Source organism: Microtus oregoni, unplaced genomic scaffold (genome assembly GCF_018167655.1).
Source record: "Microtus oregoni isolate MIOR12 unplaced genomic scaffold, Mior012 000006F_ref0000085, whole genome shotgun sequence".
Taxonomy (NCBI): Eukaryota; Metazoa; Chordata; class Mammalia; order Rodentia; family Cricetidae; genus Microtus; species Microtus oregoni.
The window spans coordinates 15,235,834-15,251,320 of NW_024543065.1; the positions used below are offsets into that span (position 1 = coordinate 15,235,834).

The window sequence follows — 15,487 nt, forward strand, 5'->3', positions numbered from 1 at the left end:
AGGTAAGGCCCCCATAGATTCACATGGTTGAATGTTTGGCCCAGAGGGAGTGGTGTTATTAGGTGTGGCCTTGTAGGAAGAAGTGCACTGTGGGGGCCAGCTTCAGGTCTCATATGTTCAAACTATGCCCAGGGGGGTGCTGGAGAGTTACCTGCAGTTTGATACGTAGATCTCTCATTTACCTCTCTAGTACCATATCTGCCTGCATGCTGCCATGATACTGAACTAAACCTCGGACCTGTAAGTCAGCTGCAATGAAATGTTACCTTTCTAAGAGTTGGGTGGTCATGGTGTCTCTTCAAAGCAATAGAAACCCTCATTTCTACACAAAGTCTGCTTTTCTTAAGGCCCATCCTCCACCTCTCACCATGTGCACCTAGAGAATTCTAGAAATTCCAGACTGACAATTTTGTCAGGATAAGTTTATCTGGAGCAGTATAAACAATACAATTTTTAGCAAAAGATGGTGACACACGCCTTTAATACCAGTGCTCATGGAGGCAGAGCCAGGCAAATCTATGTGAGCTCGAGGCCAGCCTCATCTGCAGAGTGAGTTCCAGAACAACCAAAGATATACAGAGAAACTATGTTTCAAAAACAACAACAACAAAAAAAAACCAATTTTTCAAAATAGAATTAACTGTGGAAAACTGAATTTCGAAGTGGGAGTAGACGTGCACTTAATGTATGCTTGCCCTCTGTGATCTTCAACTGCATGGAGAGCCTTGATTGTAGTCTCCACAGGGCCATAAGCTCAGGGAAGACTAAGAGCTGCATTACAATGTGAAACTCGTTTGCATGCTGCATGTAAATATACAAAGAAAGTTCTTCACATGCAAAGACAATTGGTTTCTAGAAGAATGCTAAGAAAAATCTAATAATCATTTCATTACATTCTTCATGGCCACGTGGGCTTGGAGTTGATTTTCTTTTTCAAGTTTTGTTGGCCTCTCCAATGCAACTATGGCTTCTCAGATGGATAGAATTTTCAAAGTCGCACCTTTCCTATGTTCCTAGGTTTCCATCTTACAGTTCCTTTTTCTATTACATAGAAAGAAAAGTACTTCTGCTTAGAGGTATGCCGTAGGAAATTCAGTGTTCATAATGTCAAAGCCTGAAATGAGCTTGTTTTCCAATTGATACTAGTAGACACAAAAAACTGAATCAATGTATCCCTCAACAATTATTAATGAGGGAGAGAACCTCTCCCAGTTGAGTTCCCTGGGCAACCACTTTTAGATATTCATTTAGCTTTATTTCCTCCCGTTTTCTATATTTTTAGAACTTCTTTATTTTCCTCTTTGCTTCCAATATTCATACATATTTAAATTTCTCTTTGCATGTTCTCTTAGCATTTAGTATTTTTTTTGGTTGGTTATTTTTATTCTTTACTTTTTTGATAGGCCTGCCACCCAGCTCCCAAATAAATCATACAGAGTCTCATTATAAATTACAAATGTCCAGCCTTAGTTTGTCTTGTTTCGAGACATCTTTTCTTAACTTGAATTATCTTGCCTACCTTTTGCATCTGGGCTTTTACCTTTCTTTTACTTATGTATATCTTACTCACTTACACCATGACTGGCTGCGTGGCTGGGTGACTGGCCCCTAGGGTCTTCCTCTCCTTTTACTTCCTCCTCCTCTTCTCTTGCTTCCAAATACTTCTTTTTCTTCTATTTATTTTTTCTGCTTGCCATTCCCTCCTAATCTTTCTCCTGCCTTACTATTGGCTGCCCAGCTCTTTATTAGACCAATCAGATGTTTTAGACAAAATAATACAACTTCACAGAGTTAAACAAACACAACATAAAAGATTGTAACACATCTTTGCATCATTCAAACAAATGTAACTCATCTTAAAGTAATATTCTACACCTATTTCTCCTATTGCTCTTCTCTCTATCTTTTTCTCTGTTGTTAATGATCCAATGATTTTCCCATTGGAAACAAGTACTTGCCTTTAAAGTTGGTTTGTCAACTCCCATCTGATTATAATAAATCACCTATGCCTATCTTGGGCTTCAAACTCATCTTATAGAAAAACCAAAATAGGTTCATTCCTGTTTATAATTAAACCCTTGATTCTCAAGTTTTCCAGTGACCCACCTATAACCTTAACTACAAATGGCTCTCCATTGCCATTTCAGGAAGCAGCAACCATGCCTTTGTTTCAGGAGGCTATTAAAACCACCTCGTTTTGCTTACATTCCACTTCTATAGCCACGCTTATGTGCAAAATCCCCCACCTTATGGGTTTTGCCCTATAAAAACGAGTTGAAAAATTTGTTCTCGTGAATCCTGCCTTAGCGGAAGACACACATGAATTCAGCTCTGATGTTCACACAAATAAAGCTTATTTCGTTTGGTGGTTTTTCTTCTCACAACTGTGGGGTTAACAGTTATTGCTTTGTTCCTATCTAGACAATCCACAGAAGACCCTCCTTGAGCATTGAAATTCTATTCACTTATGCAACCAGAGCCTGATTGGGTCCCAGCTTATTAAAATGCCGAAGTGTTAGTGGTAGAACTAATAGTAGCTCAAAATCCAGTTTGTTCATCTACTTGCATCTCTGATGGCTGAGGCAATTTCGAATGCTATTTTTCAAACAATTCCAAAAACAAACTGAGAAGGAAATTTTGATCTGGGGAGAGACTGCCTTTGTTAACAGCTCAGCAGCCACGGGGAGGAAGATGGATATGCAATAAGAACACGCAGTGTCCCGGAAGAGATGCATTTGAAGAGTGAGCAGAGATATCCGTGGGTTTGTATTTTGTTGTTTGGGCACGTTTACTGTCACCTTCCAGATCCTCATTTTCTGGTGTGAATATCCCTTTTATAGTTAGTATCCTGCTAGTTAGCTTTGTCGACTTGACATAGCCTACAGTTATCTGACAGGGGAGCCTCAACTGAGAAATTTTATAAATCAGATTGGCCTATAGATATGCCTGGGGGTGGAATTGTCTTTTGATACTTGATTAAAAAGTAAACAGTCCACTGTGGGGTGCCCCATCCCTAGGTAAGTGATCATGAGCTATTAAGAAAGCTAGCACAACTTGAGCCCGTGAATGAGCCTCAGAATAGAAGGAGATTTATTCTGCTTCCCTCAATGATGGACTGTGACCTAGAAGTTTAAGTCAATTCAATTGTTTCCTCGCCTAAATCACATTTGGTAGGAGTATTGTCATATTAACAAGAAGGAAACTAGAACAGTTAGTGTTTACTAATTGTCAAATAAATTTTCATTTGCTGACTAAGAGTAAGGCAGAAATTACTTTTGTTTATATTTGCTAACAAGGGAAAAACAAAACCAAACAGATGTCTCAGCCTGTACTTCCTGGGCCTTTGGAATCTTTTCTGAACCCCATTTCCAACTTTGAAGCCCGTTTTTCACCGCTTTTCTTTTGTGCATACCACAGTGTGAACCACAAGAGCCCCCTCTCTCCAGACAGGCCTGTGTGTTTCTACCTTTGCTCAGCGTCACTCCTGACCTATCTGCTGTTCTTGCTGAGTTTATGCTTTCTCTGTAATGCCACTTGATTGCCTGATCTGGAAGTGCCCTCCACTTATCACGGTGTACTTTCTGTATGGGACCCACGTTGGCATTGCTGCCCACCATCTGCCTGAACCTAGACCAAAGAAACAGCAACAGCTCTGAAATAGTACCCAGAAAAGCAGCCACTGGTGTGGGCTCTCTTCATTCTTTGACCACGGTAGACATTAGCTCTATGAGAACTCCAGAGACATCTAGAATAGGCATGGGATTGAGTGACGGGGGGCAGGAAGCTCTTTCCATGAGGAAGAAAGGTCTTAATAGTTCTATCCACTAAAATAGGATGGTTCATCACCAAGGCAACATAGTGCAATATTCTTGCAACCTGGGCAAGACAGGCTGGAACTGGCTGTTTCCATACCTTGGAGAAACAGTGAGGAGGGAGGAGGGCTTTCAAAAACAAGTAGAATTAAACTGTCACATCGCATTGAGTAACTTGCTGATAATACCCTCTGATAACAACACCTTCAGTTAAGAGTTAATGCTGAGAAGCAAGGCCACTCAGTTTGTGTTTGTGGAGATTGCATACAACAAGCCCCATCTGTCTCCTCTCAAACTAGAAAAACTGAAATAGGTAATTCAGGAAAAAATTAAATTATCAATGTTTGAAAGAGTACACTTACCACTATTGTCAATAACCTTTTATTCTTTCAAAATTATCTTCCAAAATAAAAAAAAAAAAACTCGAAGGATACAAAGCTAGGTTGTTTAATGATTTCCCAATCACTCCAGTCTATGTACAAGAATACTGAAACTCTAAGAATGTGTAATAGAATGTGTGCATAGAAGAGAACCTCTCCTTCTTCCTCTTTTGGATTTTGTCACTCTTGGTGACAGAACCACCCAGGCTCTGTGTCTCATTTTCTGCTAGGAGGGAAAGTAACTGATCAGTTTGTCCCCGAATCTCTGTTCGCCATGGAGATGGTCCCTCACCACCTCCTGTCCATCTCCTAAACTTCCACATTCTCAGGACACAGATGCTCTGGTCTGAGGAGTGAGACTGTTCACTTGTTAATTACCACTGGGAGACAAACACCTGAGCAGAGACCTACAACCAGTATGTCTATGTTAGCTAACAGGGAACAGTGGGCAGGTGGCACCAAGACAAGCTGATGGCAGAAAGCCAGTAGACCTTTGTAACCTTGTGTAAAAGGAGTAAAAGCAGAATTGTCACAGGGTGTGACCCTCAGGACAGAGGAAGTGAAGCAAGCCACAGCTTGTTTGCCTTGTCTGGTTAGTGACAGTGCATCTGTGAGTGTGTGCGTGTGTGCACGCCTGTGTGTATGTGTGTGTGCGCATGTGTGTGCATGTGTGTGTGTGTGTTGTGTGTGTAAATTCCAGCTTACAGAAACAAAGATTACATTAGTACCTTAGAAGACGGACAGCACAGCTCATAGGAAGCTGGAGAGGGAGGCATCAATGGAAGAAATGTAAACCCAAGGAGGAGGGAGCAAGCTAATTTCTGCAACTACTCATTATCTTCCAAAGGACTTTGTTCTTTTAAAAATCATTGTCTTTAAACATGACCTCGACTTCAGTAATCACCTTAACCTTTTAACTCGTTTTGCCTCGGCTTCTCCTGGTGCAAAACAGGGACATTCATAGCACTATACCATAGGATTCTTTCAAGAATTAAAAGGACCCATGTAGACGAAACTCTCAGAACAGGATTTGTACACGAGAGAACTATTATGGAAGCATTTGTTACTATTTGGAGAGACGATAGAAGTTCACAGTTTGAATTCACACATTCTGAGGCCAGCCTGCCTTGCTTCAAACCTTGGCTTTGCCCCTTACTAGGGTCATCACATACATAGGGCTATTGTCAGAGTTTAATTGCTGTGCACAAAACACTCATGATGATAGCTAATGCTCAGTGTTAGATATTACTCTCCACCTCTTCCCATGCTGCGGACTTGCATGTGTCCTGTCCAGGGAAAGAACTCCAGAAGAACCAGCTGCAAGGCCCAGTGCCTCTAAACCCCAACAGTTCCTTGCCAAGGCTTCTTGGCCAGCATCCCCTTTTGTGCACTCAAGTTTCTCACACAGAACACACAGTGAGGAAAGTTATCTCCCCCACTTCCCCACCCTGGGAAGATGAGGCAGAACACTTCGTTAACCCCCTGCCTTTCTTTTGGGACACCCATCTTCTCAGTGGAGGGCTACATGGTGACAGAAGATATTCTGAACTAAGAACAAAGCAACCCTTCTTCATCCGTCATTCAATTGATCTCAAACTGCATTAGGAACTCCAAAGAAGTCTCAATTAGTAATAGTGCCTCTAACTTGAAAGGCATCAAAGGCCTATTTGAATGTTAAAGCATTAGACAATTTAGAATTGTTTGCAATTTGGCTTTAATGAAAAAGGCATTTGTGCAGAACAATATTAAATTAATAAAAAAAATCAGCTAACTTTGTTGTATATAAAAAGGAAACTGTTGCATAATAGAAAAAGCTGTAACCTTTATACATGCCTGAGTATATTTAAAAGATGCATTATAGCCCCCTCTTCTGGTTCCTAAAAACATAGTGTTTCCTAAAATTAAAAAGTCATAGTGGCCAGGCTAGAGTATTTTATTATAGTTTCATAAATATATTTGGGAAAAATGTGTTTTAAATAATGCCGTTGGGTGATTTCTTCCCAAGAGAATCCTAATCAGCACACAGAGCAGAGTTAGTAAAAACTAGAAACGTATGGCAACCTGGGTTAAAAATTTGGCTTTGGTGGGTAAACAGTGGAGTGAGATCGCCACCTCGTGGCAGTTTTAGGAACTCTCACAAGTGTTCAATTTTTGGGATCACACCATAAGCTATATAAACTGATTTCTACAGGTAGAAGGCAGTCCAAATCCATGTTTACTGAGTGCCATGCTCTGTCCATCTTAGCAGCCATAACTTTAGGGCATTGATAAAAGGTGGGGGCAGGGAGAGTACATCCCTAACACTATTGCGAATCCAGTTCAGATAATTTCTTTTTTAAAAAAATGAAACAGGAATATCTGAACATCTGTTTAATGCTATGGGAGTTCTCACAGAACTGCCGAAGTGAAGTCCATGGAATCTAAGGAGTAGCAAGTGCTTTGTTAATTTCTTACTTTCTGGAGAACGGCTCCTTAAGGCGTAACAGCTCACTGGTGCAAAGACGTGCACCTTCAAGGCACCCTGTCCCAGGGCAGATGGCAATAGCACATGCACTTTAGATGCTCTACTTTTAAGACCTTCATAGTCAGTGGATGCCAGATTGTGACTGTTTGCAGCTCTAATGTCCCCTGAAGGGGTCACTCAATGTGTCCTTGGTACTACTCACAGAGGTAGGAGATGGAACCTGTGATGGAAGTTTAGACCTTAGAAGTAGGTTTGTGACCCTGGCCAAGAGATGAACATGCCAGCTGACTCCATGCTCCCTTCAAGACCTTGCAGTTAAACCTCTGAAACTACAAGCCCAAACAAATCTTGTCACATTTTTGGTTATCCCTGGTGTTTTGACGTAGTGCTCCAAAGGTACCTAGCACACTTTCGGAAAGTTCTGTGCTATTCTGTGTTCTATTTACGATCGTGGGAGGCCCCCAGACACACAAAGAGGGCTGAACCTAGCTGTGGCATCCCTCTTCCTTCACAGATAGATGCTCTCACCTTCCCTTTTACAAGTACTATCATCTGGACCCCAAGAATCATGGATTTCCCAGGGATTTTCCATTTTGTTCACATCCTGAAAATTAATGATAAGTGAGATGATTATTATATTTGTCATACGAAGTCTTCTCTGGAAGGAAAGGAAGAAAAAGAAAGGGAAAGGGAAAGGAAGGGAGGAAGAGAGGGAGGGAGAAAGGGAGAGAGAGAAGGAGGGAGGGAGGGAGCAAAAGAAAGGCAAACAAGCAAGTCCTGTGTGATTTTCCTTGTATAAAGTTTCCAGTTTTCCTAGGAGTCAGGCAAATTTAATAAGACTCTTGACTGAACCCACGTGGGCAAGTGACTTTTTGGTTTAAGGGAGGCAGCACTCACTCGGGCTCTAAGAGTTCTGCCCTGGCTCACAGTTGCAGCCATGAGAGTTCTCAGGGACACCTTCCAAACTTATTTTATTCACTTTAAGTGAGAATCAGGAGCTTGTACGGTGATTTTCTTGAAACTTCAAAAGGCTCTAATATGTTCTTAGCAGTCCCCAGTTCCCCGGGAGCATGGCCACTCTAACTGTTCCTGCTGCTTGGTGCTCAATGAGAAGTTGGCTCCAGGATTCAACCTGGTGAGAACTCCTGATTCAACTTCTCCTTTTTGTTTGAGTCAGTGTACCTACCTTTGAATGGTAGCAAGTGTTTGATGATCTGAGAACTGTCATCACTAACTGGGCAGAGAGAAGGAATTCACCAATGAAGCAAGCACAGATATAGATAAGAAAATGTCCTGCAAGAGGAAAAAAGACTAAGGAGAAAGAAGGAAATTTTAACAAATGACACGGAAGCAAATCGACAGACCAGGGTCCTCAAGCTGTGGCAAGCCTCTATGCTTTAGCAACTAGCTGTGATTTTTGCTATGTGCCTGGCACCACGCTCAGAATCTTGCCAATATTTGGTCCTTACTCTTCTATAATAATTCAATGGTTTACACATTGAAAAAATGGAAGCAAACAGCACACAATAATTAATCAGAGTCATGAGAGCAAATAGCAGAGCTGTGCTTGGAAGATGCCAGGTGCACAGAGAGGAGATGGGCTTGTGAGTAGCGATACCCTTTTCCACCTCCTTACTCTTCATATCTGCTCTCTACCGCCCTCTACTCTCTCCTCTCTTCCTTCTTTCTCTCAGGCTCTTGTCTATTTTTCCTTTTTTCTTTCCCGTGTATTCTCTATTCTCTTTATCATTTCCCCTCCCTACCTGTCTCTTCTCCTTTTTCCTTCCCCCCATCTCACTCTTTCCATCTCCACTTCTCTTCCCTCTTCTTCCCTTTCCTCCTCTCCCTCTTCCTCTCCCTTTTGATCCTCTATTTCCTCCCCATCATCCTCTCCTCTCACCCTTTCTTATTCTCTCCTTTCTTTTCCCCTCTCCCATCATCCACCCAGCATGCCCAGACCACTTAAGAGAGCAAAACTGAAGACTCTGCATAATTTCCTTTTTCAGTAGGATACTCACCTTTAGTTACATTCTGAGAAGATGCAAAGATCACAGAAATCTCTCTGGGCACAGGACACAGGGTGGATCATGTTTGTTATCCTTTTTCTTCCTTTACAGAGAGTTAAGTTTCTAGACAGCAGCTTGATAGCTTTATTGTTCCATTTTAGCCTGGATATTTGACAGCGATAACTAAGATTTTCTAATAAATGACTCAAGCAGACAGCATACACAACAACAATGTAAACATGGGCTAGAGACTTTAATACACTACAACTACATTGTCAACTGATTCCTTTTGAAAATGTCTACTTCCTAAAAACATAATATTCTTTACATTTATAAAAAAAACCTGGTGAGAAAATTCAATTTTGTCTTTAAACAACTTCTGACCTCGATTTTTCCCTTGTCTTGGTTCCTCAGCAAAAGAATAAACACATTCTCTTTCTCTAAACATTCTTTGACAGCAAATGTGACACCTTGTGTAAGACAAAATACGTGTGTGTTTGTGTGTGTGTGTGTGTGTGTGCAAGCTATGATAAATTGTGCTCTAGAAGATATATAATCCAGAATGTTTGTCACTACTAGAAATAATGAGGAAAGATAGTCTAGGTGTAAGTAAAAGAAAATGTCATTACCCAAGAGCTATGTTACTTATTTTCCTTCTATATTTTTGTAGAAAAAAAGACTTGGTTAAATACTGACTCACAATTATTTTGTTGGACAACTGTCATAAAACCCTAGTGATGAAGACTCATCTTCAAATAGCGATGTGTTGTAAGGAGGCCTCTAGTAAGTTCCCCAATGCTTAGTCCTGAAATAATCACACAGAAACTGTATTAATTAAAACACTGCTTGGCCCATTTGCTCTAGCTTCTCGTTGGCTAACTCTTATATATTAATTCAACCCATTTCTATTAATCTGTGCATCACCACGAGGTCATAGCCTACCAGCGCCTGTCTCTGGCAGCTACTCCATGGCTTCTCTTTGACTCTGCCTCCTTTCTCCCAGCATTCAGTTTCGGTTCCCCCGGGCCACACCTACCTAAGTTCTGCCCTATCAACGGGCCAAGGCAGTTTCGTTATTCACCAATGGTATTCACAGCATACAGAGGGGAATCCCACATCACCAATACTCCGCCTGCCAATCACTCATTAACATGACGTTATTTATAATAATGTGCTAATTATTTCTAACTGTTCATTTCCAGTATAATCAATTTTTTTTCAATACCATGAATTTGGGACATTTGTGAAATCAGAGTCAACTGACCAGTTTGGCTAACCATCTATCAAAAGAATAAGACCAAAAGCAAAAGAGATGACAATGACTAATATTGATCAAAACATTTCTCCCAGGCGTTACTCAAGTGCTTTACACATACCATCTCACCACTCATTTCACCCACTGCCTCCGTTTATTCCCATCGCTGTGGTGAAAGCAATTTAGGAGAGAAAGGGTTTATTTTAGCTAACAATTCCAGGTGACAGATTATCGCTGAAAGGAAGGCATGGGACCACAGGCTCGAGAAGGCCTGTCACATCACATCCGCAGTCCAGAGCAGAGAAGTAAAGAAGGCCCTACAGCCACTCGGCACATTTTTTCCATTCATATACAGTCTAGGACCCCAAACCAGAGAAGAGTACCTCTCACAGCAGGCTGGCCTTCCCATATCAATTAATGTAATTAAGACAATCCCCAACGGCATCCCCATAGGCTAAACTAACCTAAGAATTTCTTCATAAAGACTCCTTTCCCTGGTGGTGGTCATGGGTGTGTTGAGCTGAGATTGAAACTCACCCTCTTAACACTCACTCTATAAGATGTGGACTATTATTGATGTCATTCCATAGAGAATGTGGTAGAAACTTACAGACATGATCTTCATTGGTCGAGATCATATAGCTAGTACGTAGAGTTAAAATTCAAACCCAGGGAGTTTGTTCTCCAGGCTCGCAACTTCAGTAACGCTGACAGCTAAGGCTGGGTAGCTCTGCTGTGGAGGACTTTATGGGGATGAAGAATGTTCACCTGCTGCTGGCAGCATCCCAGCTCCGCTCACTCCTTCCAGCATCAGTCTCTGGGTTCACCTCTTTTGTCCCCAGTCCTCCTGGAAGCTGAATTGGAATCAACTATTCTCCCTGCCTATCCTGCCAACCACTCAGTCTCACCTCATTGGACAACTTTGATAAATACTTTAATGGCTATAATATATTTTATTGGACATTAATGCACACTATATACTAATTTTGATTATTTTTTTAAAAAATTTTATTTTAGAGCTGGATACAATGAAGCTCTTGGAAAACCCCCTTTGGTGTATATAATCCTAAAGTTAAGCTTGGTCAATAGAGTCCCAAGCAAGAGGTGATTTAAAGTACTAAGACTGACACTGTGATCCTTTCGGGAGCATTTGTCCCTTTATACCCAGAGTACTTCAGAAGATAAAACAAATGCAAATTGTATCAGTAAAGCATTTCTACTGTGAAATTTTATTTAGTTAGTGTAAACAGGTGAAGTCTAAGTCAACAAACAATTAGAATTTAATTATCTGCATATATATAATTATTCAAAAAAATTTAAGATTAAGAATTATATTACTTTTCTAAACTATGTAACAGGTTAAAATTTGTTAGCACCTTGGTTTTGTTTCAGTTCTTTTTTTAAAAAAAATGTATAATTAAACATATATTAAAAGCATGTCTTTTGCAAATTTTACTTACAGTATATTATGCAAATATTTAAAGTGATTACTGCCATGTTGACTACTTAGGAAAAATATAAAAATTAAGGTCAGCACACCTGATGAAATTACTTTAGCAACAATTTGCACACATACAGAAGTCCAGAGAAGAAAAGACAGTCTAGAGAAATTCGCACAATGTCTTGTACAATTTACATAAAACAAGACATACACATGAGCCAAGTTAAGGAATATAGTGCAATTTATTTATTACACATATTTTACGTAAGCAATTTGCCACAAATTTTACATTCTGTGCATCCATAAGAAAAATCACAGTATACACAGACTAGATGCAAAATACATTGGACAAAAGCATCCTAGAGATGTTTATGTTGTCACAACTTTTACAATATTTGCAGATCTCTCTTAACTTTTGGGGGAAATATGGTGTAGTTTTGATTAAAAATAAACACATTTTATACCTGTGATTTTTTTTTTACTACTAATACCATCTCACTAAAAATATAATTTCCTACAAATTCTGCAAAGTATTAAATTAATAGGTTTTGGTTTATGCATATCAATAAGAACATAGTTAAACACACATCTGACTAAGTAAATCCCAAGATAGACAGTGGACTTCATTGGATGTATAAACAGTGTGCAATTTGAATGTAATACCTTTTAATAACCTATTTGGGTATCATGGTTGCGGTTTAAGGACAGAGCAGCACATTAAAATTACCTAAAACGCATACATTACCACAGTTACTACCAGATCAAACACTTCAGGAAGGCATAGCCACTATGTCTCCCAATGTGCATAAAATCAACACCCTGGATAAATTGTAAGTCTTCATTTTTCGTCATTTAGGGACTTTTTCAGTTGGTCTTGTGCTTTCTCTTCACTCTTCTTTTTAACATCTGCAAAAAAATAATTTCTCATTCTTATGCAAAATACATGGAAATATATTTTATATTTAGAATGAAAAGGTTGTTTTGTGCTTTGTACCCCTAAGTAGTTTTTCATCCTGACTAGGTCATATTTTGCCCTCAGCAGATGTGAATCTGCACAGAGAGGACATATTTGAGTAGTTTCTAGATCTTTCTCCTAGTCATTTTTTTTCCTGGTTTATAGTTACTACAACCAAACACACTCTTAAGATGTCATTATACTCTTTATCTACAGGACAGCAAACTACAGCCGAAGCAGGTGAAATGATTTGTGGGAAGTCACCGAGCAAGTGAAAGTCACAACTTGAATCTAGATCAAGTGGCTACATAGGTCCTCAATCATTTCCCTATTCTGGGACATAGTTTCTCTGTATTCTTTGCATTTTCTATTTCCTTTGCTTCTTTAGAGACAACCTTCTGCCCTTCAGAAAAGATGAAATCAATGCCATTGTGTGGGAGCTCCTTTACCTTCCTACTACTAAATGTTGAAAATCTTCTGTAATCTGGAATCATTGTTCCTGCCTGCACTTCCAGAACAATGGGAGTGTGTATGTGCTTCTCAGGAATGATTTCATAATTTGCTATTACTCATTGAGAAATGACACAGTAGTCACTATACTGATAAAACTATGAATAACATTGAGATCAAAAGAGGAGAGCATTCAGCAAGTACAACCCTCGGTGAGTGTAGGGCCCTGCCCATTGTCCTGGGTAGACGCCTTTGTTGTTGTCCCTGGTGATGCTCTTGCTGCCAAAGTCTAATGCCCTTGGTTCCAACTCACCAAGAAACCTACTCCAGTGACAATTCCCTGTTCTTTATTCTACCAAACTTCCCCCCTTTCCTCCTTCTTCATTTCAAACCACTATCTTTAAATGCTCTTTCTCTCCCACCCCCTCTTGTCTTCCTCTCTGAAACAAAATCCCACTATGTAGATCAGGTTAACCTCAGAGTCACAGAGATTTATCTGACGTTGCCTCCCATGTGATGTGATTAAAGACATGCTACTCAGTTGCAATACTACATTCTCCTTTTCCTTTCTTTAAAATGTTCTGCTTTTGTCAGTCTTCATTTAAATAAAATTATTTACATTTTAATATTTCCAACAAAAATTCTCCTAACAAAACCATTTATAAAATCTTTGAAGATACGTCTGGTAGAGTATATTTAGGACTTTTTATTTGTCAAATACCTGTTAAGCAACTTTGACTATATAATGAGTTTCATACTAGCTTGGGCTACAATAAAAGGCCTACATATTTTTTTTAAAAAAAGATATTTATCAAGCTAACATAGTTGAAGTACCTGAAGTAGTTCTCAAGCACCATCCAGTGAGTGGCACAAAATGGACAATAAACAAAATATATAAAGTATGTGGTATGTGGGAAGTGAAATATGTTCATGGGGTTAATTAAATCAGGAGTAGAAAACAGAAATTGTTAAGATGTCTCAGGTCTAGAGTTTACAAACTGATACAGAATTGACTGGAAACAAGCACCGGAAAAGGAGACATTTTAGCAAAGACCTACAAAAACGAGGTAGTGTGCTGCTCATATCCCATGCAGAAAGGGATACAAAATGAGATAATAGTAAAATCAAAAGCAGCATCAGTAAAGAGACACAATGGGAAGAAAATTAAAGGCATGGGATGGAATCTAAGAAGCAACAGGCCATATGTAGCAGGTAGAAAAAAACGGCAGATTTCTGGGCCAGTTTTGAAAGTGTAGCTGACAGTGTTCTCTAAAGTTAGAGATGAAGAATGTTCAAAATAGAAGGTAAACAAGGATGAGGCTAAGATTTTTGGTTTCAGCAACTGCAGCTGTAAATCACGATTGGAAAGATACAGGAAGAGCAGGTTTCAGAAGGAACATCCAAAGTTTTCTCTGAAGTTCATAAGTTTGATAGCCTAGCAATAATGTCAGCCAGGTTGTTTCTTCAATGAGAGAAAACTTCAAGCATCTTCAGACTGAGATCTATAACAGTCAATCTTCCTGTCAACTTGAGTGGACTTGCATCTTCAGACTGAGATCCATAACAGCCAATTTTCATGTCAACTAGAGTGAATTTAGAATTAGCTGGGAGACTCACCTCTGAACACAAGTCCAGAGAGGCTAGACTCAGTGAGTTAAGACCCTGATTGTGGGCAGGAACATTTTGTAAAATCCCAGATGCAATGAAAAGGTCAACCAGAAAAACTAGCTGAGCATCAGCATTCATTTTCTTTTCTGATTCCTGACTGCAAAGGCAATGTAAACAGCCTCCTCACCGTCCTCCCTGTATTCCTGCTATGATGAAATGTTTGCCCCTTGAAACAGTGAGCAAACGTGAACCCTTCCTCCTTAATTTTATTTTCCTCAGGTATTTTGCCATAGCAATAAGAAACGTCAGAATACTGGTACGAAGAACAGAACTGCAGCGCTAAGCCTGGTTGTGCGATTTCATAGGCCTCTACCACAAGCTTTTCGGAGGAAGAGTTTTGAGCTCCAGATTAGAGAAAAGCCCTAAGATGTTAAAAAAAAAAAAAAAAAAAAAAAAAAAAAGAAGAAGAAGAAGAAGCTTTTAATAGGATATTCTGATGGGAATGTGGAAGACCAGAATAGCACAACATGTAAACACTGGAGGCCTGGCCTATGAGGTACCAGAGAGGAAACAGGGATTCTACAAAGAATTAGACTAGAAGTCATCATGCTATGTTCAAGCAAAGTCTTTGCCAATGTCCTGAGAACTTGAAACTGAATTCCAAAGGAACTGACTAATGTGTTTGGTAGAGGAAACGTCAAGGTAACATACCACTGAGGCTATGTCATAACTACTGCCTTTTGTCCTCAAGCATTCGCTCTTACAGTGAGAGCAAGCAGCCAGTGGAGCAGAAAGATGCAAAATGTTTACAGTTTGACAAAGAAGGGGAAATGCTGACAGCTGCGGATCAGCCATGTGTGGAGTAAGCAGCTGTAACTGTTAAAGAGATGGGGGAGATGAATGTGAAAACTTCATAATTTGCACTGGGTAAGAGGAAAGATGCCCGAGGGCAATGCCCTCGTCATTGAAGGCTCACGTTTGCAAAAGTGCAAATTCCTTTGAGGAGGGCGAGACTCATATGTGAAGCCTATGAAGAGGTCTCTGCTAAAAATATTCATTGAAGGAAGAGGTTCCTGGACTCAGCTACCTAGTTCCACAAAGACCTTATACAGTTGT

General features: G+C 39.9%; 1 protein-coding gene across 1 annotated transcript in view; it reads right to left on the minus strand.

The window, feature by feature from the left end:
- Positions 1 to 11,211: 11,211 nt before the first annotated feature.
- Pkib (cAMP-dependent protein kinase inhibitor beta) overlaps positions 11,212 to 15,487 on the minus strand; it is a 100,207-nt gene continuing 95,931 nt past the window's right edge. Inside the window, exon 6 of the mRNA XM_041654170.1 lies at positions 11,212 to 12,264. Coding sequence (XP_041510104.1) covers positions 12,197 to 12,264 — 68 coding nt within the window. The 3' untranslated portion in view covers positions 11,212 to 12,196. The remainder of the gene's footprint in view (positions 12,265 to 15,487) is intronic.